The 27077-nt window shown below is 42.2% G+C and overlaps 1 protein-coding gene and 1 non-coding gene across 2 annotated transcripts in view; both read right to left on the reverse strand.

Annotated features, from left to right (window-relative positions):
* FA2H (fatty acid 2-hydroxylase) overlaps nt 1-15003 on the reverse strand; it is a 45316-nt gene extending 30313 nt beyond the window's left edge. The window contains exon 1 of the mRNA XM_090259878.1: nt 14671-15003. Coding sequence (XP_090116004.1) covers nt 14671-14967 — 297 coding nt within the window. The 5' untranslated portion in view covers nt 14968-15003. The remainder of the gene's footprint in view (nt 1-14670) is intronic.
* An 11536-nt stretch (nt 15004-26539) lies between these two features.
* Nucleotides 26540-26670, reverse strand: LOC149994223 (small nucleolar RNA SNORA51). The gene has a single exon (XR_016507957.1). It is a non-coding gene; the product is annotated as a small nucleolar RNA SNORA51 (small nucleolar RNA).
* Nucleotides 26671-27077: the final 407 nt, after the last annotated feature.

Genomic DNA, 27077 nt, shown 5'->3' on the forward strand with positions numbered 1-27077 from the left:
GTGACCGGGACACATGTTGTTTGTTTTTTCAATGAAAGCCTGACTGGGGTTTGGAACAGCCTGAGAGGACAATCCCAGCTGGAAGCCTGTGGTCTGGGGTGTGACCTGGGCTTTGTCTGGGGGACAAGGGAAGCTGCCTGAGGCTCACCTCCTCGGTCCTGCCTTACAGAGTGCCCCCTGGCACTACAGTGGCAGGAGAGACGGGACCAGGATTTCCACTCGGATGAGCAGCACCTGCAGCCTTCTGTAGATTTGATGGGACATTTCTAGACCATAGTCTCTCAAGATTTAGACCTCAAGGCACCACAGGTAGGCTTACAGAATATGCTCTCCACAGGAAAATACACTTAAGCCACCTAATATATATTATTTCCTCACTGACCCAACTTCCATTATCAAACAAGTTTCAGATCTATCATATAATATTCCAATTTGTAAGGATAATCCTCAAAATACTGTATTTTGCTCTTTTTTAAGTTTATTTTTATTGTATTTCTTCCCGTTATCCCTCTTATACCCTCTTCCACCTCCACCCACCCACTCCCTGCAATCACCACACTGCTGTCCTGGTCCCTGAGTTATTTCTCTTTTTTGCGTGATCCCTCCGTGACCCTCCCCTACACCCACTTTGTTTATCGGCCTGCTGTCTATGAGTCTGTCTCTGTTTTGCTTGTCAGTTCATTTTGTTCATTAGATTCCACATATGAGTGAAATCATATGGTATTTGTCTTTCTCTGACTGGCTCATTTCACTTACCATAATGCTCTCCAGGTCCATCTATGCTGTCGCAAAGGGTAAACAAAAAATTTTAAGGAAAAACAAGAGCACTGATTTCCAAATGACCTAATATGTCACTATTCCAGAAATAATATTTATAAATTTTCCTTTTATACTTTAATAATTTTAAAAAGAAAAATAATTGTTTTCATCATTGTTTACAAAATGGCAAATCCCTATATAGTCAGAAACAATAGAAGTCACTGAACTGTTCTGCAAACACAACAATAACTTCAAAACAATGTGTCATACGCCCACTAATTCTTTGTACTGATTCAGAAATATGGACTTAATCAATTCCCTCTCCCTCTGCCAAGACATGGAATCTTCTCCCATTAATAGTTGAGGATGTTTCTGTTCATAGAGGTTGACTGGCTGGTCTCAGTAGCATAGTTAATTCTAGAAGACAAGACTGCTGGACTCTAAGCCTGTGACTTCTTTTCCACATCCATTTAACCTGACAACTTCCAAACCCATTGTGTATTTATTAAAAGAGCCAACTCTGCACAGTGAGCCCTAGAACTGGTCTCTCCCCATGAGCTATTGCCTATATCCCATGTTTTATCCTCATTAAACACCATGTTGATAATTGTCACTGTAATGGCATTTCAGTTCCAGGGGATGACATCCTTGAACAACCCAGGGCAAGTGTCCCTCTGGGTGGTCAGTGCCCCTCTGACATGGCCACAGGTCAGGGACATCACTGAATACACAATCTGGTGTGGTCCAGCAGAGAGGAAAAGAAAGAAGCATTGTGAATGACGTGAATGACACAGGGACACCAGCTTCCTGGACCAGAGCCACCCACTTAGGATGCCATTATCCCAGAGAGAAATGCTTTGTGACTCTGGGACACAGCTCTAGACCATCACTGTCCAACAGAATTTTCTGCAATGAAGGACATGTTCTTATCTGTCCTGTCCAATACAGTAGCCACTAGCCATGTGTGCCTACAGAGCTCTTGGAATGTAGCTAGTGTGTCTGAGGAAATAAAGTTTGATTTCATTTAATAATTTTAATTAACTTTAAATAGCTGCATATGGCTAGTGGCTACCATAATGGAAACCATAGTTCTGGATTCATATACTCAGTTACTATTTGGAATCTCTATCTGGGTTTTTTCTTGGTATCTCAAACTTAATGTGGCCCCAGTGAACTTCTCCCCATTCCAAACCTGGGCTCCCAATCCAATATTCATCATTTCCATAAACCACACAACCCCGTTGCTCAGGACAAAACCTTGATGTCATATTCAACATATCTTTCCCTTACTCCTGACATCTAACCGATCAGCAAGTTCTAGTGGCTCTACCTCCAAGACATTTCTAATTTCAATCCACTTCTTTCCATCCATACGGTCAACCATCCAGGCTACCTGCCACCTGGACAACAGTAATAGCCTCTTAGCTCTCTTCCTGCTCCCACTCTTGGCCCCCTTCAATGTACCTTCCACATGGAAGCCAGAATGAACTAATAAAATACAGATTAACTTTGTCAGTCTTCCACTTAAAACCCTTCAACTCATTCTCAGAATATAACCTAAAGCCCCCTACAATGGCTCATGAGCTCTACGGAGGCAGGGACTCCGCTTACCTGCACACTTCATCCCACACCATGCTCCCCCAACCTGCAATGCTCCAACAATACCAGAGCCTCCTTTTGGGTACTGATATCATACCCCAGGGCCTTTGTGCTTGCTGCTCCCTCTGCCTGAAATGGTTTCATTTTTTTAATCCAGTTATTTTTATGACAGCTCCTTTTCATCCATTAGAAGAAGTCTTCTCTCACCCCCGTCATTAGAAGCTGCAGCTGCCACTCTGTCGCAGCCTCCTGCTCTAAAATATATGACCTATTCTGTTACATATCATACATATGTACGCAGACTATATGTAATATATTCTGTTGTAGCTCTTGCCACCACCTGTATTGTCCCCTCTGTCTCCCTCTCTCCACTGGCAGGAATGACCCACGAGGGCAGTGACCAATTGTCTTTTTTACCCCAGCACCAAGAGCAATCTGGGCATAAGGAGACATCTGCTATATTTGTGGTTGAATAGAGGAAGGAACAGTGGGGAAAGGGGGCAGCCCTGCATGCCCCTGGCACCACTTGGGGTCTCTGCCAGCCTCATCTTTGGAGACAGTCCATCCCTGACCAGGCAAGTGTCCTCAGGGTGCACCTGTGCAAGTGAAGATGGAATGAGGGCAGCAGGTTGATGCAGACCTCACCTACCCAGACTGGTGGGAGGGGCAACTCTGAGGGACTGGCATGTGCCCACTGTACAGCTCCACTGCTTGCCCAAGAGGGTCTGAGCACACAGCAACCAGGTTCTGAAAACATCCGACCTTTTCTTAGCAGAAGCTGGGGCTGAAGGGGCTTGTAATCATCCTGTTTCAGTTTAAGCTACATGTTCTGTTTTACAGATCTCACATGATCTCACTGTGGACACACAAAACCCTCCAGGGAAGCAGTAAACCCAGACTGGGAGAGGTTAAATGACTCATGCAAGGTCACACAGCCAATGAGACACAGAGTTAGACCCAGACCACTGTCTCAGACTATAGATCCCAGCTCCTCCTCTTGCGGGGGGCGGGGAAGGGGGGGGACAGGGTGGGCTACCCATTCAATGTCCACAGCACACCTGCTCTGTGCCATTTGGGGATGCTGATCTTTAGTAATCCCGAGAGATCTGCCCACTGAGCCACTTCCGGTGCCTCCAGTTTGCCCACCTCCAGTGTTCCTCTGCCCTTAGCCTTCTAGAACAATGGGTTGTAATCTTCACACTGCTGCTGAGTCTCACAGAGTGCTTGTTAAAAATACAGATTTCTGGGGTTTTGTTTCCAGAAATTCCACTTTTATAGGTTTGGGGAGGTTCCTGAAAGTCTATTTATACATATATAATTATAATATATAAGTCCTTATTCTAATTAATTCTCTCATTTAGTTACATGTGGTTTCTTCCACTCAAATGAAAAAGCAAACTTTCACAAGTCTTCAGTACTGGAATCTCTGTCGCTTCTTGGAGTCATTTTTCTGAAATGTAACACAGTTCTCTGGGGCACCTTTGTGGGGATGGAAGCAGAGACTGAAGTGCTGTATCTACAAGCCAAGGATTGCTGGCCCCACCAGGAGCAAGGAACAGATTCTCCCTCAGAGCCTCCAGGAGCAACCAACCCTGTTGACAGGTTGATTTCAGACTTCCAGACTCCTGAACTGTGAGAAAATAGATTTCTGTTGTTTTAAGCCACCCAGTTCCTGGTACTTTGTTTACAGCTGCTCTAGGAAACTAAACAATATCACTAGAAAGGTAATGCCTTCTTGCACAAAACCATTCATGCTGCTATTTTGCTTTATTTTATTCTTCCATTCATCCTTTAAGAACATACCTGTGAGTGATGTCCACAGTGTAACTACCTGTTCTTTTTCCTGTCATTTTATTATGAAAAAGTTTAAACATACAGTCAAGCTAAAAGAATCTAGCCTTGAATACCTGTATCCCCAATACACAGATTCTAGCATTCATATTCATTATTTTTTAAAAAGAAATCCTTAAGGACTTGTGTATACCAACATCTAACTTGCAATCATGAGGTCATATCCTTAAGAGTGATTACTAATATGTATTAAATTTGTTTGCTTCCATTTAGAAAAAATGGGTATAATTTTCATACCATAAAAAGATCACCAGTCTTAAGTATATAATTTGATAAGCTTTGACAATTATATGCCTCCTTATAGTCAATACCCAAATCAAGATGTAGAACATTTTCATCATCCCAGAAAGTCTCAGGAATCTGTTTTAATAAGCTTCTCATTAAATTATGACAAAAGGAAGGTGAGGGGATAAGTATGCAATCTACTTGGCCAGAGGGGAGATTTACAGCACTTTGCAAGAAAGGTGCCAGGCCCCCTGTTAGCAAACAAGGTCGCTTCCCTGTTTTCTTATCCTCTGGTTGTTCACACACCCAAAGAACTTGACCTGCAGGCCCCTCCTCCAACCACAGGCTGTGAACACAGTGCAGGAAAGGTACACAGCACCCACCAGCATGCTGAGTTCCAGCAGCAAGGCTGCTTCCAGATGCTCCCTCCTCAGCCCTCCCCTTTCCTGCATTCCCTGCTGAAATCCCTACCATTCCATGACCGCTTGGACACCCACTTCAGACCCTCCCATGAGCTTGCTGACTGGGTCCTGTCGCCTGCGTGGGCTTCCCTGAGCTGCCTCCTCCCTTCTCCAGCCATACGATCTCAGGGTCAGGGCATGCCAGCAGCCTCAGCCCCTGCAAGTCAGACTCACTGTGTCTCCCCAAGACCAGCAATATGGCTCAGAAACGACTCAGCTCCTGTCCTGCCCTTTACTTTCTCTAATGGAGCAGGTGGGAGCAGAATCCTGGCTTGAATGGAACAGAAGGAGGAAAAAAACCTAATGGACAAAACCTAATTTTTAAAAAATGAGTAATTTCATTGGGAAAGAACAGAGTCCAAAAACAGACTAAAATATATCTGTGAATGATTGATGTGTGAAAATGTTTTTAAATCAGTGGAAAACATAGATTATGCCATAAATCTACTGGGATAAATAGTTGGTCATTTGGAAAAATATAAACCTAAAATAATTTGTCTTATTCCTTATACCAAAAAAATTATAGGTAGGTAAAACATTTAAGCAAAAACAAACAACAACAAAATATTAAGCATAAAATTAAATTAGCGGGATACTAAAATATTTTTTGTATATAAAATCTTAAAGTAGATGTGGTCTTTCTAAGAACGATGAAATGATATCTTTTTCTACATGGAAAATTTAAAGGGTTTAAATGAAGAAAAAACATTAAACATTTAAAAAAATGAAAACTAGAGGACAAATGGTAATACATATGATGGAAAAAAGGATATAAAAATATCTTTTATATATAAAGAGTGATTATAAATCAGTAAGAAAAAGATCTCCATGGTTTAATCTCAAGCCTAAAATTTAATGTTAATGGGTGTGCAATGGAAATACTGGAGACCTGGAGATCCACATTCCAGGATCTCTTAGAGCTACAGTTTTCTCATCTATGAAATGGGAGAACTGACATCTACCTACCTACTTTAAGGGTTTGACATAAAAATCTATGGGCAAATACTTTAAAAATGTAAACTGCTGAACGAACTTAGGTGTGTAACTACTAATTGCATAGGGATCATTGTTATCTAAGTGTTCTTGGATCTGAGTCTCTGAGGAGTCAAGTTGCAAAGGACAGTAAAAATCACCTTAACATGCAACTATTCATTCCTACTCAAACACTAACCTCCCACATCCCCTCAGTTTACCTAGGCAAAGTAATGATTGGGGCTGCTATCAATGCAGCAAAATGCAAACTGACTTTAAAGTAAAATTGAAAATCAAAACAAAAATACAGACAATTTTATGAAGTCAATGAAAGTGACAGAAAAGTGTTTTACTCACAACTCCATTGTCAAATGAGGATCTGGTAATAAACAAAGGGTGAGACCCTTTGAAAAACAATGACCTGTTTATTAAAGGATCAAGAAAAACCCTTTGTCCTTAAATACTCTTGCTAAAATGACCCTCTTTATGATCATGCTATGAACAGCCAATGAGAAGTTGAGAATGTCACATTGTGCTTTCTTACAGGTTTATCGGAAAAATCACATGTGCACAAAAACATTAACTGAATTTGTTATTTGCTCAATTTATGGATCGGCATGCAATTCTAATCTGAATTTTCCTGTCAAGTTAAACTACACTAAAAATACATGTTCTAGTTTTGTTTTTTAAGATAATCAATTTCCTTCTCCCAACCCCTGCCCCATTTTCTATAACATTTTTGTCTTTATTTAAAGTGATCTTTTATCCTAAGAGTCAAGGACGTCTCTTCTTAGGTTCAAGGAACAACTGCACAACAACCAACTCGCACAAGTCATAACATGTGGGACTCCAGAGGGTCTTGCCTAGGACAAGAAAGCAACCACTAAATCAGGTTGGTCTGGCCTTTTCCCAAGTTTACAGGGAATGGATACAGGATTATGGAAGCTCTATTTAATCAGCCCAGTATAGGTGTTCCATATTCCTCCATGGCAGCCAGTCTCAAAGTGTGGGCCTTGAACTGACTTAAAAATTTGAGATCTTTGTGGATAAATGATGTGCATTTCATAGACTTTCACTACATAAGACTAGGGACTATTTATTAGCAACTAAGTCAGTTATCATGGGCTATTAACATTTGAAATTTATAAAACTAAAACTAGCTATTCCTGGAGATGCCATAATACTGATTCCATTTTCCAATGGGAAATCTGAGCATCATGCATTAATAAGCAATGTTTAAAAGGTTCTGCAGTGCACATAAGAATGTAAAAAACTAGAATTTGATTCCTTTTAAATTCTATTCCTTTTAAAGGAGCAATTACAACTAATTCACTTTGGTAATTATCCACTGAGTTTGTATAGATTGTGTGATTCACTCTAAGTGTATAGTCACATGGATTTGCATTGACAGAATTTCTGGCTATTAGTTTTCCTGTAACAAGACTTTAAGACACTTTTTATGCATTGTAGTTCAAATATATTAAAACAAATCCACCCAATTGCTTATCTGGCACCGCTACGTAAATACCTTGCACTATACTATCAAGGTAAGAAAACAAAGTATTTGGATAATTATGTTTCTGGGCAAAGTTTCACAACAAAAAACCCTGAGTATGAGGTTTCTATTTCACAATGATAAACTTTATGAGTGTTGCTAGCATTGTCTGTTGTGCTCCAGTTTTATTTTTCCGACCAAGCGCTTTCTCCATTGGAGAGCAAGGGCAGGTGGGAAGAACGGACATTGGAAGTCTTCCGCCCATATTAGATGAGTGGCAATTAAAGAAGAAGGGTCTGTTCTGAGACTACACTCCCTGGAGAAATTCTCATGAAAAAAAATACAAGTAAGAGTAAACAAAGCTGGAAATCCAGACACATATGGCCACATGGGGACAGCTCACAGCTCTGAGAGCCATGAGGGCTCTTGATTGGCATTTTCTATGGTTAACTTCACTTCTGCCCTCGTAGGAGACTCATGGGCAAGAGTGAACTGCAGCAGCCTGGTGTGGAAGATGTCTTACCAACTCTCTGTGGCTGTAAATAACTGAGGGCAAAGGCAGAAATGAGTGACTCAGCTGACAGTCTCCCAGCCTTTCTGTCAACTCCCAACCCTTTTAGCTAACAAAAAAGAAACTAGAGAATTTTTTATATTTTAATTCTTGAAATATCTTGTGTGTGCTAATATTACCACTTTCCTTTTCAATTATGTACACATCTCAGTTTTCTAAGCAGCTCATTAATTCATTCACTCAAACATTTATTAGTTCCTGTTGGCACACACCAGTGTGCTAGTGTGTCCTAGAGAAGCCAGATGAATCAGACAATTCTAGTCTTTAGAGAGCTTAGAGTTTAGTAGAGAAGGCAAGACAACAGTGAAAATAGAGTAAAGAAGGAAGAACATTATGAATGCTGTAATGTAAGCACAGGCAAAATGTTATAAGAGTTTGGGAGAAGAAAAACCAGTTCTAGATGGGGAGGTAAGGAGAGGATCTGTGGAAAAAAATAGCATTTGAACAGGACTCAAAGGACGTGGCAATGGGGAGCCGTCAAAGACTTCGAAATACTACTGTAACATAACCAAGTTCTCTTTAGAAGAGTTCACAGGCAATGAGGTGCAGAAAGCACTGGCAGGGAGAGCCCTGCGCGGGACAGCGCTGCAATAATGAGCATAATGGTGCTCTGGCCAAGACAGGGTAGTTGTGGAGAGATGTCCTGGACGGAAGACTAAGGAGGCTCATGAGGATTTGAATGTGGTCTGTCCAATGCACGGGCTCTCCTTTTTGCTAGCTATTACCCATTTTCCCCCTTCTCTACCCTGTGGATTATCTAGGACAGAGCAGGCAATTGAGGCAGTTGCTGTTAAGACTAAGGAAAACACAAAACCTTTCAGACCTAGCATCAACTGAAAGAAGCTCTACGTACAGCAGAATATACACTGTGTGATTCCAGTTAAGCTTTGTACACTTTTTTGGGAAACGAAGACCAAGAGAAACTAGCAATAGAGATTGAGAAGTAATGAAAATGGGTATAGCTGGTGAGGTAGGTGAAATAATACACCCCCTCCAAAGTCTATGTCTCAATCCCTGGGACTTGAGAATACATCACTTTACAGAGCAAGAGATTTTGCAGATGTGGTTAAGTTAAGGGCCTTGAGATAGGGAGATTATCCTATATTACCTGAGTAGGCTCAGTGTACCCACAAGAGTCCTTAAAAGTCAAAGATGGAGGCAGGACAGTCAAAGTCAGAGAAGAAGTGACATGAGAGCAGAGATTTGAGCAATGTGATTGTTGGCTGGGGCCATGAGCCAAGGAAAACGAGCAGCCTCTCAAAGCTGGAAAAGACAACACAGATTCTCCCCTGGAGCATCCAGAAGGAGGGCTGCCCTGCCAACTCATTTTTGACTTCTGACCTCCAGAACTGTAAGAGAATACATTTGGGTTCTTTAAGTCACTGAGTTTGTGGTAATTTGTTAGAGCAGCAATAGAGAACTAGTGCAAGTGGAAAACCGAAAGGGTATGGAACCCAGGAACCACATAAGGAAAGTATATCACAGAGGGGGCAGTGATCACCATGTCAAGAGTTGCTCCCAGGCCAGGTGAGATAGGGTGAGAACTGACCACTGGGTTTAGTGAGGTGAAGGTCCTGATGACTTTGGCAAGGGCAGTGTCAGCACCGTGGTAGGTTTCAGAGAGAACAGCGTGTTTATTACCTGTATGCCTAAATGAGTAAAGACAGGATGTAGACCAACAATGAGTGTGCGTCACAAGAAAAATAAGTCCGGAAACGGAAGATAATGGATGCTGCTCAGGTATCAGTTTGGGTTCTTTCCTGGGAATGTTCCTAAAGATGACAACTCTCAGGTGTTTCTAGGATTCCTGTTTGTTTCTTTTTATTTCTCCCAGAGTCCTGATTTCTGATCTTTCCCCTGATTTGGGTCTTGAAGCCCCTTTATTCACTGAATTCTGGGGTGACACCTGGGAGCACTCCTGAAGACTGTGCTTACCTGGTGTCACATGGGAACCACAGTGACCTGGGTCCCTCGACACTCTACCAGCTAGCTCTAGGTTCATCCTCCAGGTAAGTCTTGCCTGGCACCACAGCAAGCCAGAGCTTGGAAGTGCCTGGCAGGTACCAAAGGATGGTGGTTGCTGATTGGACAGGCAGGCTCAATTGGGAAGCCTTCTTATAGGTAAAATGGATCTCAACCCCCTTCGGTTAGCAGACTTCTGACATCCACAGTGCTCTGCAGGTGGGGCCGTTTGCCAAAGTTCCCCAAGCATCAGACAAGCTTTCTAAGTTGGGCTGTGCTCAAGGTGTTCTGGAGTCTGAGGTGGGGTGGGAACCCTGAGTCTTACTGCACTTAGATTTCCTCCCTTTTGCCCATCCCCACTGAATTACTCAAACCCTGAAGCTCTGGATGGCCAGACCCCAAAGCCTGGAAGAGACTCATGTGGGAGAATCTGTGGATTTTCTCAGCCACTCCTTATCCTGTGGGATTAGGACATGGCACCCAGAGACATTCAGACGTCAGGGAGACACCAACAGCAGTGGCAGAGGAGTTGAGGCCTGCCTTCCTCCAGGGTCTTCCCAGACCGAGGGCTCTGTTCAAGGCATGGGCAGATGTTTGCCTATAGGAGGCCCTCTTGAGGTCTGTGTGTGAGATGAGGGTTATGAGTCGTCTTTTCACAGGTACTGTCCTCTTGGCCGAAGGTTTCCAGTGAGGGAAGGATTCTCATTGCACTGTGATGAAAACTGTAGCTCTCTCACCAAAAAAATGCATAACTATGCCTGTTTATACACAATTTCATTTCTTTCATCAATTCCAGAAGGTGATCCATGAACACCAGGGTTAAGAAGTCCTACTCCATGAAAGAAAGAAGGAACTCCTACCTTTTGCAACAGCATGGATGGAACTTATGCTAAGTGAAATAAGCCAGGTGGCGAAAGACAAATACTGTATGACCTCACCTATAAGAAGAACTTAATGAACAAAACAAATAAACAAGCAAAATAGAATCAGAGGAATGGAAACAAGGAACAGACTGATAGTGACCAGAGGGGAGGGGAGAGGAGTAGAAGGGGGAAAAGAAGGGGAAGGGTCTAGTCAAGGAACTAGTATAAATGACCCATGGACATGGGCAACAGGGTGGGGGTTGACTATGAAAGTGGGGCAGGAGCAAGGGAGGGTTAAAGTTGGGATAACTGTAAAAGAACAACAATTTAAAAAGGCAAATTTAAAAAAAAATTTTTTTTAAAGCAGCTCTACTCCGTATATTTTCCAAAGTGTGATATATATACTCCACTGATAGTGCCTGAGATGATTTTAGGGGGTATGAGGATGAGCATTTCTTATTTTAATAGCTCAATATTTATTTAAAAGTGCATGTAAAATCCATGATTTCACTGGTATTATTGCCTAGAGTAACTAAATGGTAAAATAAAAGGTGAATCTAGTTAAAGATAAATATTAAATAGAATAGTTCAAGTGGTATGCCAACTCAGAAAACATGGGGACTGATCCATGGGTGACCCAAGTCTGGAAAACACAGTACCTATGGCCTTGGGCGGTTTGGAGCCAAAGTTCTTTCTTTTCCTATTTCTTTCTTTTTTAAAATGCTGGTATCAGGTCAATAAATGAACTTCCACTAACAATGTGAGCTGCTGTTGAAAAAACATGGCTCTTACCTGAGCTTGGAGTGAGGAGCTTGACCCTACTGGCCCTTGAGGGCCAGGGCGAGAAGAGGACCCTGCTGGCCTCTCGGCCATTGCTCTCTCACTTGCTCAAGGTAGGCAGCTTGGCTTCCTCACATCCCAAGGCCATGGCAACAGCAGACCTGGTCTCATCACCACAGTATGCTGGCTTGAACAAGTTTGACTTGTTTTGTGTGTGTGCCTTCGTGTGAGTGTGAATGTGTGTGTAAGTGTACACAGAGGGGTGTGGCAAAGTGGGGAACAGGGGAAACCAATGGAGCCAGTCCTTCTCCCTGGAAATTCCATAGAGTTCCAGGAGGCTCCCCTCCAAAGATCCCCTGGGGGGTGGGGTCACCATTCAGAAAAAAGCCCTGAACAAACAGAGCAGATTCATAACACTCCCCTTCCTCATCAGCATCCCTTCTGGTCCTCACATTACAGGAGCTGGGCTCTAATCTCTTGGTCCAGCAGGAGGAGAGAAGGGAGGTAGAGAAGGCAGCAAGGACGTTGCTGGAATGGCTTAGCTAGAAAGAAGAATAGATGTGACTTGTCTCCACTCAGGTCTTAAGAAGCGAGCTTCTCTCTGAAAGGATACCCACTCCCAATTTCTTCTCTGATTGCCTCTCTCCCTCAATTTAAAGACAGACCAATACTAGTTTATAGAATAGACATCTGTAGACAGACGCTGACAGGTAACTAGAGTATTGAGTGAGTATGGCCAATGGTCAAGTTTGGACCACAGGTTTGTGTGTTGTTAAGTTTTCAGTTTTTTTCCCCACATCCTCAGGTTAGGGCTCAGTATAAGGATGCCTGCAACATGGCCACAGTGGGACTCTTGGGGCAAGTGTAGGGGTAGGAAGGAAATTTGGTCTCAGTATTCTCTGAGTGCAACCCCCGAGGGTCACAAAGAAAAGCAAAATCAAACTGGAGTCATGGCTGGTCCTCGGAGCTGGGAGGTAGAGCCATCTGGGGCAGCTGGCCAAGAGTGATGCTCATGATAGTACAGGGAGAAGCCACACCCTAAGGCTCCTGTTTATAGGACACAGTTACAACGTAACTGCCATCACAAGTCTAGAAGTCTCTGGTATTCTGGCTCCAACATCATTTCTTGCACTCAGCTTTAATTGTATCTATGACCAAACCTTCTGCCCTTTCAGCATGACCTGACACCAAACATCCAATTCCAATATTAAACTGGGCTCCCACTGCAGAATGCTGAGCCTTGTCACTGTACCTATGAAATCTCCCCAATTCAGCCCCACCTCCCCTTAGTCATAGCCACCACAGTGGCAGCCACCATGACCTCCTGCATTGGGCTATGCAGCAGCCTCCTACCTTGTCTCCTCACACTCACTTGGGCTTCCTCCATTCCTTCTCAGCACTGCAGCCAGGGTGCACTTCCAAAGATGCAAATCTGACCATGCCACACCCATGCTTAAATCCCTTCCCTGGCTTCCCACTGTCCTTAGAGTCAAGTTCCAAATCCTGACCACAGCCTAGGAGAACATGGCCCCAGTTGATCTCAGGTCTCCACCCACTTTCATCTCCTTGCCTAAGGCCTCTGGTCACACTGGTTTTATTTCGGTCCCTCGACTGGGCCAAGCCCTTACCCTTCATAGCCTTCACACACACTGTTCCCTCAGCGGGAATGCTTTCCCTACCACACTTCACCTGGCTAAGCCTTATATATGCATCGATTACCTCTTGGTGTAAATGTCACTTTCTCAAGAATGCTAACCGTGAACCATGAACCCTTCCCCTCCAGATCCATTCTCTGATAGCACCAGATAATTAAACAATTACTGTACAATTAGTATGTTCCCTCCCCCTCCTCATTAGCCTGTTAGCTCCACAAAGACTGGTATTGGTTTTGTCCACTGGTGCCTCCCCAGTGCCTAGCTCAGTGCTGCCAAACATTAAGGGATCAAGTGAGTGAGTGAATATATAATTAAAGAATTAGGCAACATGGCCAAATGAGGAGCCACCTGGAAGAGTGACAGGCAAGTCCTTTCATCCAAAGATCTAAAAGCACTTGCTAGGGACATCTTGAAAGCAAGAGCTAGAAAGAAGGACCAACTATTGGTTTATATCCAAGCATGATGGCCCCACTGTCACCAGTCAAACGGCGAGGCCTGGGGGAGGCCCAAGGGATCCATTTGACCTCTTGCCTGAGCCTGCCTGGAGCTCTGTGGATAGAATAGGAGCTATCTCCCAAGCCCAGAAATCCTTGGGAGAGAGGCAGCATCAATTTTAGGCTTTTCCACTACTTAGCTGTTTGACCTTGGACAAATTAAGGAGCCACCTGAAGCCTCAGTTTCCACATCCAAAAATGGGGCTAGTAAAACCTACCCCAAGCTCAATTAGAGGCTTAATTACCATCATGAACCTGTACTGCACAGCAGCACGCAGCTCAAAGTGCTAATCCCTTCTTCCCAGCAAAACTGGCTTAGCCCTGTCATTTCACCCTTTTGGACACCCAAGCCAGCAGACAGGACAAGGAATGAAGGAAAGTCTGAGGGGTGGGACAACATAGTCCACCCAAGCTACTGCCCTGACCTTTCCACCCACCCCGAGGAACCCTAGAGCAAGACTAGGGTAACACCAGGAAATCCGGACTATCTGAGTAGAGCGACTGAACTGTGCCTTTTAGGAGGAGGAGTAGGTTGAGATGGAAAAGGGAGGACAGGTGAGCTAGGCAGCTATTATTCACGCAGAAATAAAGAGCAGTTACAAAGAGGGAGAGGCCAATAAGGGGACAGGAAGGAAAGACTGGGCAGGTGAGGGGCTGAGAAAAGGTGATCCAAGTTGTCAGGTGGCAGAGGCTGCAGAAAAAACAAAAAAGCAGAAGCGGGTAACGCGTGCTGGGAGAACTATGATACCAGATAGAAGAGGGTCAGGGTTAAGGCTGAAGAGGAAGGCAAACTCCTGGTGAAGAGGTGGGGGCGGGGGGGGCGGTATTGACTTGCTTGCTGGAGAAAAGAGCAGCGGAGGTGAGGACGGAAGCTGTCACCTTGAGTCTTCCTAGAGGGCAGGTAAACTGGGCTTGAGGAGAGTGGAGAGTTGGAGGAGGGGGAATTAGTGGGGAGGACTCCGTGCCCCCGCGCCCCGCTGTACCTGAGGGTCTCCTTGCAGCTCGCCCACGTAGTACTGCTCAAGCCAGCGGCGCGCGTTGGCCGAGTGCCGGTGCGGCGGCCCGTCCAGGTCGGCGCTAACATCCTGGCCAGCCCGCGCCCGCAGCAGCTGCTCGCCCCCCGGGTGCTGCCGCAAGAAACCGGTGAGGTCGTAGAGGCGGGCCCCGCAGCGGACCCAACAAGCGCCGGCCGCCAGTCGCTGCTGGACCTCGGTGGGTGAGAAGGAGGCGGCGGGAGGCGGAGCGGGGTCCATGGCCGGAGACTGGAGCTCGCAGCTCATAGCCCGGGCGTCTGCTCCGCGGCCGCCCAGCGCGCCTCTAACATGCCCTGAGCCGCTGCTGCCTGGACCGGCGGCCGCCACCGCACCTGCTCATTTGCATGCCGCGCTCCCATTGGCCATTCCGCGGGACGCTGCGCGAGCCCGCAGGGGCCGCCATCCCCATTGGCTCGCAGAAAGCCAGGCAGACCCGAGCGGGGCGGTCCCGGCGCTGCCGGCCGCCCGCCAGGTGGCCCTGGGCAGGTAGAGGGCGCGCCCGCCAGGTGTGTCCCGTCTCAGGAGGAAAGCCAAGGGGGCGGGCGGATGCAGACGGAGGGAGTCTTCCTGTCTCCGGTGGCTTGTCTCGACGGACACCCTCGGTGGCCTGATCGCCACTGGAATAACTCTTCTGCTGTTGCTTTATGGGAGAAACTTGAAGTAGGGGGCAGGGACGACGAAGGCATGGGGAGGGCTAGAGTAAGGCAACTGAAGCTCCAAACTCAGTAATTACAATGTGTAACATTTTAATGTAACATTTAAAAAACCATATTGTTGCACAATATAAATATATCCCTAATGCCACTTAACTGTAACTTTAAAAATGGTTAAAATGGTAAATTTTATATTTTGTATACTTTACCACAATAAAAATAATATATACATTATAGAGAATTTCTTTTTAAAAAATCATATTGGCACACCACAGCCTGCAGGCTGGCCACTTGTTTCTGTTACTAAACTTCTATTGGAGCTGGGACTAGTTAGATGAGTGAGGCAGGATAATGAAAGCGAAGGGTGGGATCTTGTTTTTAATACATAAAGTTTCGGGATTTTGTTCATCATGGACTTTTTTGTATTCTGAATTTTTTAAATGTCACATTAAAATATTCTTTATCTTAATTACTGAGTTTGTTTGTTTGTTGACGGGCCCTCAGGTTTTGCAACCAAAGCAACTGCCTGGCTTGCCTCACTCTGGGCTCACCCTGTGAGGGCCCTAAGGAGAGAACTGAGAATCCTGTCTCAGTCAAACCAGGGAAACAGGGACCCAAAGGAGAAAAGCCCCCTGGTCATGCTAAATGGAAAGGAAAACAGCATGCTCTCCAGTTTTCTTTATAAGAGGGAAGAACTGCCCACCATGTTACTTGCCCAGCAATTAGGGAATCTCCCTTAGGAGAGTACCAAAGGATCCTGGTACTGAGGCTGCCCCATCCAGCTGGCCTCAGCCTCTCTCAGGAAAACGTATTTGGGGGGCCACCCTTGTTGATGTTCTCCTGGGGCTGAGCATCTATGCTAGGCCAATGCTGTGGGGGAAGCCTGGCCCAGATACCTTGGGCAATGCCAACAATAGATGTGTCCAAAGTCAGAGTTGTCTCCCCTCTCGCAGGCCTCTCCTGGCTCACCCTCAGGGAGTAGGCAAGAGTTGGGCTGAGTCTTTGGGTCTGCTATGGAAGTGCTGCCCAACAGGCCTGAGGCCTAAGGTCACTAATGTTGCTTTTCTCAAGTGGCAAATACATAGTTACCCTTACACTACTCCACACCTACCCTGTTCCAAATACCCTGCATATGCAAAAGCAGTCAAACACAGACTCATAGGTGTCCTCAGGATCTTTCTGCTGGCAATATCTGCCTGATACCTTAATTTGGATTTCTCACCATCACCTTAAACTCCTATTGTCTCAAGCTGAACAAGCAATTTAGCCATCTATTCAGAATTATAACACATTTCTTGCCATAGTTAATTCCACTTCTAGAAATTTGATCCTAAATATACACTATATAAAGATGTATGCATAACATTAAATATAGACTAAAAACAACCCAAATATTCACTAGCAAGGACTCATTAAATAAATGGTATATTCAGACAATTAAATACTATGTAGTCATTAGAAAGAATGAGATAGGTTTACGTGTACAGATAGAGATTCCTCTTTAGGACACTGTAAGTGGAAACAAGAACAGTGTGTATACTATACTAACAATTATTTTGCTATTTTTTATTCTTTAATCTTAAAAAATATTTTTATTGATGAGAGAGAGAGATCAATTTGTTGTTCCACTTATTTATGCATTCATTGGTTGACTCTTGTATGTGCCCTGTGGATTGAACCTGCAGCATTGGCATATTGGGATGATACTTTAACCATCTGAGCTATCTGGACAGGGCAAAAGTACTGTTAGTGCAAACAAAAGTGTATATGAAAGTTATAAAGCAAAAATAGTATAATTACCTCAATGAATTTGCCTCCCAACCAAGAGATAGGACACCTACTTCTATACTCTAAAATTTCCATCACTCCATCCCCTTCAAAGAGGTAATCACTGTCCTGACTTTTGGGCTTATCCTTCCCTTGCTTTTATTTTTAATGTATTTATCACATCTATGTGTATGCCTCTGCGATGTGTTCTTTTGATTAGCTTGTCTGATTTTTATGAAAATCACATGATACTGTATTTTGCTTTATGTGGCATTGCATGTTTTACTCAATAGTGTTTTAAGATTCATCTATGTTGTTGAGGGTCACTGCAGTTCATCAATTTTCACTGCAGCATCATATTATACTATATGAATTTCTTTCCCCATAGATAGGAATGAGTCGTTTTATTTATTTTTTCTGTTACAAGGATTCTTGTCCATATGGGTAAGAGTTTCTATAGCCTATGTACCTAGGGATGCAGTTGCTGGGCCACAGGGTATGCGAGTGTTCCTATTGACAAGAAAATGTAAGTTAACCTCTATGTGGCTGTACTATTTTACATCCCCATGAAAAATATATGAAAATCCACTGGTGTGGCCAAGTTGGTTGGAATGTCATCCCATAAACCAAAAGATCATGGGTTCGATTCCCAGTCAGGGCACACGCCTGGGTTGCGGGCCAGTTCCCTGGCTGGGGCATGTATGAAAGGCTAGACTAGTGCAATGGCCTAATGGTCTCTCTTCCTTTGAGCTCCACTTCTTTCAGTCCATTATCAACACCACTGAAGAACTGAAGTTCAATTTAGCACGTCATCACCCTGTTCAGAAACTGTCAGAAGCAGTTATTGAATATGAACCTCATTCATTGTGGGATAAATCCTGGGTTTATTACCTTTTTTTTTATGGTAGTTTTTGGTTTGTTTTTTGGCTGCTTGATCTCACTTTTATGTGGAATCTAAAAAAAAAAGAGCCCAAAGTCATAGAAAAAGAGATCAGATTTGTGGTTACCAGAGGTGGAAGCATTGGTTTGTGAGTCAGAAGCCCTGAATCCACTGTGGGTCCTAACATTGACCCTGGTGACGTTAGCACATTTCTTAAGCTAGCAAACACCAGTTTCTTCACCACCACCCCTAATTTTTGGTTTAATTATTAAACAAGAAATATGAATATCATTCAATATTTTAAAAGAATAAATGTCCCCCAGCATCTAGTTCTTTTTAAAATGGCTAGTAACATTATATAAATTTCAGGTGTACAACATTATAACTCTATATCTGTATACTCTATTGCATGTTTACCACCAAAAGTCTATAGTTTCCTTCCATTACTATATATTTGATCACTTTACTCAACTAGCACCCCCCCCCCACATCCCCTTTGGTAACCACCATTCTGTTGTCTGTATCTATGAGCTTGTTTTTGTTCTGTTAACATAACATGTATCATTTTAATCATTTTGACACATACAATTCAGTGGCATCTAGTACATTCACAATGTTGCTCAACCATCACCTCTACCAGAAGAAAACTTTATACCCATCAGCAGTCACCCTCCATTCCCTGCTCACCCACACCTCTAACCATTAATCTGCTCTCTGTCTCTATGGATTGGCCTCTGCTGAATATTTAATATAAATGTAATCATAAAACATGTGACCTTTTGTGTCTGCTTTATTTTATTTAGCATAATTTTTGAGATTCCTCCATGTTGTAGCAAGAATCAGTATTTTATTCCTTTTGAAGGCTGAATAATATTCCACTGTGAATATAGCACATTTCCTTTATTCCTTCATCAGCTGATAGATCTATAGGTTGTTTCCATCTTTTGACAACTGTGAATAGTGCTGCTATGAATATTTGGCCTTTTCCTAAGTAAGACAGGGGTAAAGAAAACCCTGGCCTGGCTACCTCAAGGGCTATAACCCACATGAGAGCACATGAGAGCACCTCGTGAGCTGCCTGGCCCTGAGCTAATGTGTAGTAGGAGTTGCTGGTGGTGAAATATTGTGGTTATAGTCAGGTTCACCTGTTCCGGCCTCAGGGACAGAAAGTGCCAGCTTATCACCCAATTGTCAGTGCCAGGTCTGGTGGAGACCAGCTGTTCACAACTGAATCTAGAAGTCCATGTGCTTGGCCATTTCAGATAAAGCAATCAAGGCAAAAGGGCCAATTATCACCAAGGACAATAACTTGCTTTGGGGTTCTGAGCCATAATTTGGCCTTGCTGCCATTGGGCCTGAGTTATTTGCAGGTGAGTGGAATACCATCTAAACAAATCTGCTGGGTGAGGTGCATCTAGGAAGATAGGACAGGCATGAATGATTGGGGTTATTGAGAAATTCCTCAGTGCTTGGTGCTAAACCAAATTTCAGTGCAAATGGTGACCTTCATTTCATTGCTTTCATGTTGGCCAAGTGCCCACACTCTCCTGAGCGAGAACAACAAGGAAAGAGAAGATATCATCCACATGTCACCCCCTACAAAGGAAAAAGAATGTGTGAAGCTGGAGAGTATATGTGAAGCAACTCATTTAAAAAAGTCTAAACTGCTATGGTGCTAAGTGCAGGGAGCAGAGGGAATATATACATTAAGAAACGTTAGTTTAGTGGAATTAAATACAAAAGACCCCCAGGCAGTGAGTTCTCAAGTGACTTAGAAAAGGGAAGGCTGGGATGGGTATAAATTACTCTAACAATCCCAGGGTATTTGCTTGGGGGTCAGGGCCCCCACCCGATCTTTTGTGACAGCTGCACACTTGCTGGGACACAGGCGATATGTGAAGCTGGAGTTTTCCACCCTGTGCACCAGGTGGTAGTACCATCCTCATCACCCCCCTCCATGTTCCCATGCTCACCCCAGGTCAAAGATGGAAAGCGAAGCAAGGGAAGCTGGGGCCTTGGAGAGAGTTGGGGCCTCTATACTCTGTGGACCTGAGTTGGCCCCAGCGCAACAATGTGAGTGTGTCTTAATGATGGCAGCCCTCATTCCATTCTCACTCTTGGCTGCTGAACACAGCAACATCCTTGTGGATTCTGGTCCCTTCGCTGACATTCACTCTCCTAATTCTTTGCCAGCCCCTTTAATGGCACCTTATTTTTTCCTCCTCACTGGCATATTTTCTTTTTCCCACTACCTCTGAGGTGGCATTATTTCATAAGGTGGCCCCTGTCTCATTCTTTTGCATACTCTTGCCCTTGGTGACTGTATCCACTTCCTTCAGGTCCACAACCACGTCTTGTTACTGAATTCTGAATCAGTAGCTCCATCTCTGACCCTCTCTCCAGTCTAGAGAGGTATTTCTGACCACATGTGAGCTGCCTACTTGGCCAACATGCCAAACCAAACCCATTATCTTGCCCATAAAACCAGCTGCTCCTATATCTGCAGTGACATCACGAAACTTTGAACACTTAACGAGGCATCTCAGAACCCCCTTTTATTTCTCCTCCCATACTCCCTAAACCAATCAGCCACTGAATTGTGTCCATTCTACCTCTGAGATGTCTCTCATCTTCACCCCACATTCACCATCTGGGTACAGATCCTCACATCCCTCACCTGGACCACGGAACCTCACCTTATTTCACTCAATAAAGGGTGCTGGGGTAACTAGTGACTAAGGCAAAGTAAAGTATGTGCGTCGACCTGGAAAGTAGGAAGCAAACATTAGAGAAGTGTAGTAGAGCTGCCTGGTTCAGCTGACTATCTATTTGAGACCCTTGGAAGAATATGCACCAAGATGTTATTGGAAGTTACCTTTCATTTCCATATTTATATTTCACGCTCATTTTTCTGAAAAAAGCATGTGTAGATAATGGGATTAGGAAAAATAACCTTATTTAGATCAACATTTATTTACACCAGTGACACACATATGTGCTATTACTGTATAAAAATTCTGCAAGGGACAAAAATCAGATTAAGGACTGTGGGTGAGGGAGAGGACTGAGTACCCAGGGGCATGAGGGACTTTTTTTTTGGGGGGGGGGGCAATGGAAATATTCTATATCTTGATTTTGGTGGTGGTAACATGACTGTATGTATTTGTCAAAACTCATAGAACTGTATACTTAATCAGGGTGAATTTTACTATATGGAAATTATACTTCAAAAACATGCCAAAACCTAAAGAAGGGACTTAGATAACATAGAAGTTTTTAGAGTCAGTCAGCCAAGCTTTCTTTTAGCCATCATGTCCCTGGACTGATCCCTCCAATTCTACCCTCCTGACAAGAAGTAGCTACTATTCACAGTTTGGCATATGTCCTTCTAGCTTTTCCCCCACCCCCTTCAACCCCCCACACACTTTTTTTTTTTTTGAGATGTAACTGACATATACCATTGTATTAGCTTTAGGTGTACAACATAGTGATTTGATGTCTGTGTATATACCGAAATGATTACCACAATAAGTTCAGTTAACATCAGTCACTCTGCATAATTATAATTTTATTGTATCAAAACTTTTAAGACCTACTCTCTTAGCAACTTTCAAATATACAATACAGTACTGTTAGCTATAGTCACCATGCTGTGCATTACGTCCCCAGGACTTATTAATCTTATGACTAGAAATGTGTACCTTTTGACCACTTTCGCCAATTTCACCCACCCTCCTACGCCCTGCCTCTGGCAACCACCCAACTATTATCTTTATCTATGAGTTGTTTTTTTTTTTTTTTTTTTTTTTTAAAGATTCTACATACAAGTGAGATAATATTGGACAGTATTTGTATTTCTCCATATATTTCACTTAGCTTTCAAGGTCCATCCATGTTGTCACGAACAGCAAGATTTCCCTTTTTATGTCTGAATAATATTCTATTGTATATATGCAGCTTTCTTTTTCTACTTAATAACATGGCTTAGAAATCACTTTATATCAATTCATTCTCTTCTACAGCTGCATAGCATTCCACTGAGGGGCCACGGCATAGTTTATTAAACCAGTTTCCTTCTTGCATGTGTATGTTCAGATTATCACTGGTATTTTGCATTTACAAAATATTCCAGAATGAGTAGTCATATGTCTATTATTTTCGTATAATGATGAGTGTCCTCAGGGTGAATTAATAAAAATGAAATTGCTGGGTTAAGGGGTAAATGCATTTGTAGTCTTGTTAGGTAGGGCCAAATCCCATTGCACAGAGGCAGAGACTCTCTGCACTCTCCCCAGTAATATCTGAAAGTCAGTAGAGTGTGTAGCCAAACTTTAGAATGCTTGCCCATCTGATAAGAAAGAAATTATGTAGTCTTCATTTGCATTTGTCTTGTTATGGATCAGCGTAATTCTTTAAAAGCCTTTCTGCTCTGAGTCTCATTCCATTTAAATACTTCCTGCATACTAACTGTTGCCACATTCAACATCTTTCCTAAAGCTTGCTGACTATAACCCTCCCTCCTTCCAGCATTCAATATCCTCTGCCATTGATCTCAATTCATCTTTCAACTGTATCTCCAATTCTTGTCCCATATCAGAAGAGCAGACAGACTGGATGCATTACCTTTAATAATACCCCAATTTTTCTTGCCCTGAGGCTTTACTCATTAGTGGTAGTGCCCTCTTTGGGGATGGCAGCTATTGTCTTTCCATGAGCTGATATTTTGTCTGCATTTCAGTGTCCAGCTCAAACATCCACCCCAATTTCCCCCATTCATATCTGTCGTATTTGTTTTTAAGTCATTCTCCCAAAGAGATGGTGGGTATTATACCAATGACTTTCTCTAGGGAAAGAGAGACATATCAAATCACTGGAGGATTTTTCTCTTAACAAACATACTCATATGCTCAGCTCATCACTCAACACCAGGTGTATGAAAACTTCTGGAGAAACTTGGCATGTTCTAGGGGATGTGGATACAGTGATGAAGAAAACAGGCAAGTTCTCTCTCTTTAGGAGCTTATATTCTGGGGTGGGGAGGGGCGAGGCTGTTGAATAAATCAGTAACTAAACAGGAAGTCAGAGAGTGAAAAGCATCAATCAGAGAGTTAAAACAGAGTGATGTGGAGACTTGCCTTCCATTCAAGATAGAGTAAATCAATGAAACCAAAGCTAGTTCTTTGGAAAAGTCATTAAAGTTAATAAATCTCCAGCTAGACTGCTAAAAAAAGGAGAACGTAAGTTACCAATGTCAGGAATAAGAGAGGTGAAATCAATACAAATTCTACAGCTATTAAAAAGTTAGTAAATTTTTAGTATATACAATTTTTTTCTAATAAATTGAATAAGTTAGATAAAATGGACTCATTCCTTAAAAGACATAAGAAGAAATAGATTCAAGAAGAAATAGATCACCCAAATGTCCTATAACTATTTTAAAAAGTGAATTTATAGTTTATAGTTTAAAATTTTCCCTTAATGAAAAATTTAGACTCAGAAGGCTTCACTAGTTAATTCTACCAAACATTAACTTTACTGATTAACCTACTAAACAGTTAAGAAAGAAACAATAGCAATACCATGCAAACACTTCCAAAAACTGAAGTGGAGGCAATACATCAACTCATACTTTGAGGTCAACATTACTCTGATACCCAAAGTAGATTTAAGAACCCCAAGAAAATAAAACTATAGGCTAGAATCACTCATCAATATCACCGCAAAAGTTCTTTAAAAAACTTAAGCAAAATGAACACAACATGACCCAGTGATGTCTATCAGAAATTCAAGCTTGGTTTAACATTAAAAACTCAGTCAGTAATATTGCCCTATTGACAAGCTAAACATGCGAAACCATATGATCATCTCAATAAATGCGGGGAAACACTTGACAAAATCCAACATTCATTTCTCTTTGTTTCCAATTTTTTTATTGTGGTATAATGGATATAACATAAAATTTACCATCTTAACCATTTTAAAGTGTATACTTCAGTGGTATTAAATACATTCATACTTTTGTATAGCCATCACCATCCTCCATCTTTGTAACTCGTTTTGTTTGCAAAGCTGAAACTCTATACTCATTAAACAAAAACTCCCCATTCCCCTCCGCCCCTGAAAACCACCATGATACTTGCTGTCCCTATGATTTTGACTAGTCTAAGTATATCACAAAAGTGGAACAATATAGTATTTGTCCTTTTATGACTGGCCTATTTCACTTAGCTTAATGTCCTCAAGGTTCATCCATGTCAGAACTTTTTTCTTTTTAAGGATGTATAATATTCCATTGTATCTGTACACTACACTTTCTTTATCCATTCATCTCTCAACCAATATCCATTTCTATCATCCAATCATATCCTCTCATCAAAATAGAAACAGAAGGCATTTATCCACTCATTAGTTGATAGACCTTTAAGCTATTTTGACTTTTCGGCTATTATGAATAATACTGCTATGAACATTCATGTACAAGTTTTTGTATGAATATATGTTTTCAATTCTATACATAGGAGTGGAATTATGGTAATTCTATATTTAACATTTTGAGGAACTGGCAGGCAGTTTTCCAAAGTGGGTGCATTATTTTTCGTTCCCAGAAGTGTATGAGAGTTATAGTTTCTCTACATCCCACCAACATCTGTTAATAGCTGTTTTTTCGTTTGTTTTTTAATTATAGTCTTCTGAATGGTTTGAAGTGGTATCTTAATGTGGTTTTGCTCTACATTTCCCTGATGGCTAATTAAGAAAGTATTAGCACAAGGATAGACAAATTGACCAATGGAGCAGAAAAGCCCAGGAGCAAATCCATGCCTAGAAGAAAACTTGGTATATGATAGAGGTGGCTTTACAAATCAGTAAAAAGACCTTACTTACCATTCCTCACTTGTTGCTGGGAGAGGTTCTTATTCATATGGGAAAAAAAAAATACATCCTGCTTATTGGCCATTTGTATATTGTCTTTGGAGAAACGTCTGTTCAGATTCTTTGCTCATTTTTAGATTGGGCTATTGTCTTTTTATTATTGAGTTTTTTATATATTCTGGACACAAGCCCTTTATCAGATATATGATTTGAAAAAAATTTCTCTTATTCAATGAGTTGTTTTTTCACTTCCTTGGTGGTGTCCCATAAGGCATAATGTCCAATTTATCTATTTTTCTTTTGATGCTTGAGCATTTGATGTCATAAATAAGAAACAATGACCTAATCCAAAGTCATGAAGATATACTCTTTTGTTTTCTTCTAAGAATTTTATAATTTTTGCTTTCAAATTTAGGTATTTGATTCATTTTGAGTTAACTTTTGTATATGGTATGAAGTAGTGCTTGAACTTCATTTTTTTTGTTGTTGTTGCATGATTTCCTAAACCATTTGATGAAAAGATTGTTCTTCCCCTCACTGAGTGGTCTTGGCATCCTTGTCAAAAATCAATTTACCAAAAATGTGATGGTTTATTTCTGGACGCTCATTGTATTCCATTGATCTATAGGTCTATCCTTATACTAGTACCACACCATCTTGATTCATGTAGCTCTGCAGTCAGTTTGAAATCAGTAAGTGTTTGTCTTCCAACTTTGTTCGTTTTTCAAGATTGTTTTCATTATCCCGTGTTCTCTGAATTTCCGGATGAATTTTAAGATCAACTTCTCAACTTCTTCCAAGAAGTCAGCTGGAATTTTGGTAGGGAGTGCAGTGAATTTGGAGATGAATTCGAGGAGTGTAGTATCTGCTCAGGATGCCATAACAAAATATTGTAGGTTGTGTGGCTTAAAAACCATAAATTTATTTCTCATAGTTCTGAAGGCTAGGAAGTCCAAGTTCAAGGTGCTGTCAAGATAGGCTTCATTCTGAAACCTCTTCCCTTGGTTTGTAGGGAGCTACAATCTCTGTATGCTCACATGACTTCTTCATATGTATGGGGGGCGGGGAAGGGAGAGAACAAGAACAAGCTTTTTGGTGTCTCTTCTTGTAAGGACACTAATCCCATCAGACCAGGGCCCAACACTCATAACCTCATCTAATCTTATCTCCAACTGCCATTACATTGAGGGTTACGGTCTCAACAAATGAGTTGAAGGGTGGGGGGACACAAACATGCAGTCTATAACAGGGAGTACTGTTATCTGAACAATATTAGGACTTCTGATATTTTTTCAGAACATCTTGGGATATTTTTCCATTTTTTTAGGTCTTTAATTTCTTTTGACAATATTTTGTAGTTTTTTAAATGTAAGCTCAGCACATGTTTTGTTAAGTTTATTCTGGAGTATTTTATTTCTTTGGTACTATTTTAAATGGAATTGTTTTCTTTTAAAAATATATCTTATTGATCATGCTATTAGGGTTGTCCCAATTTTTTCCACTTTTGCCCCATCCACCCAGTAACCCCCTCCCCTCCAGAGATTCCCCCCCTTAGTTCATGTCCATGGGTTGTGCATATAAGTTCTTTGGCTTCTCCATTTCCTATACTACTCTTGATATCCTCATCCTTTTTTTTTTTTTTTTTACTCCATCTCCCCCATTCACAATACAGACCAGGCAAAGGGCCTGGGCTGAGGTGTATATGGGGTGAGCTTACTCTGCCTCCTCTCTCTATTCAGTCAGTGTATGAACACAACCTGAGGTAAGCACCAGGAAGCTCCCTCTGTCTATTTCGTACCTATCAATTATGCTTCTTAATCCCTGCACTTTTTCCCTCATTCTCCCCCTTCCACCTCCCAGCTGATAACCCTACAAATGATTTCCATACCTACATTTCTGTTCCTGTTCTGCTTGTTTGCTTAGTTTGTTTTTTTAAGATTCAGTTGTCGATAGTTGTGAATTTGTTGCTCTTAATGTTCATAGCTTTGACCTTCTTCTTTTTCTAAAATAAGTCCCTTTAACATTTCATGTAATAACGGCTTGGTAATGATGAATTCCTCTAGCTTTACCTTGTTTGGGAAGCACTTTATCTGCCCTTCCATTCTAAATGATAACGTTGCTGGATAGAGTAATCTAGGTTGCAGGTCCTTGCTTTTCACCACTTTGAATACTTCTTGCCAATCCCT

This window comes from Furipterus horrens, unplaced genomic scaffold (genome assembly GCF_987537825.1).
Source record: "Furipterus horrens unplaced genomic scaffold, mFurHor1.1.pri manual_scaffold_13, whole genome shotgun sequence".
NCBI lineage: Eukaryota > Metazoa > Chordata > Mammalia > Chiroptera > Furipteridae > Furipterus > Furipterus horrens.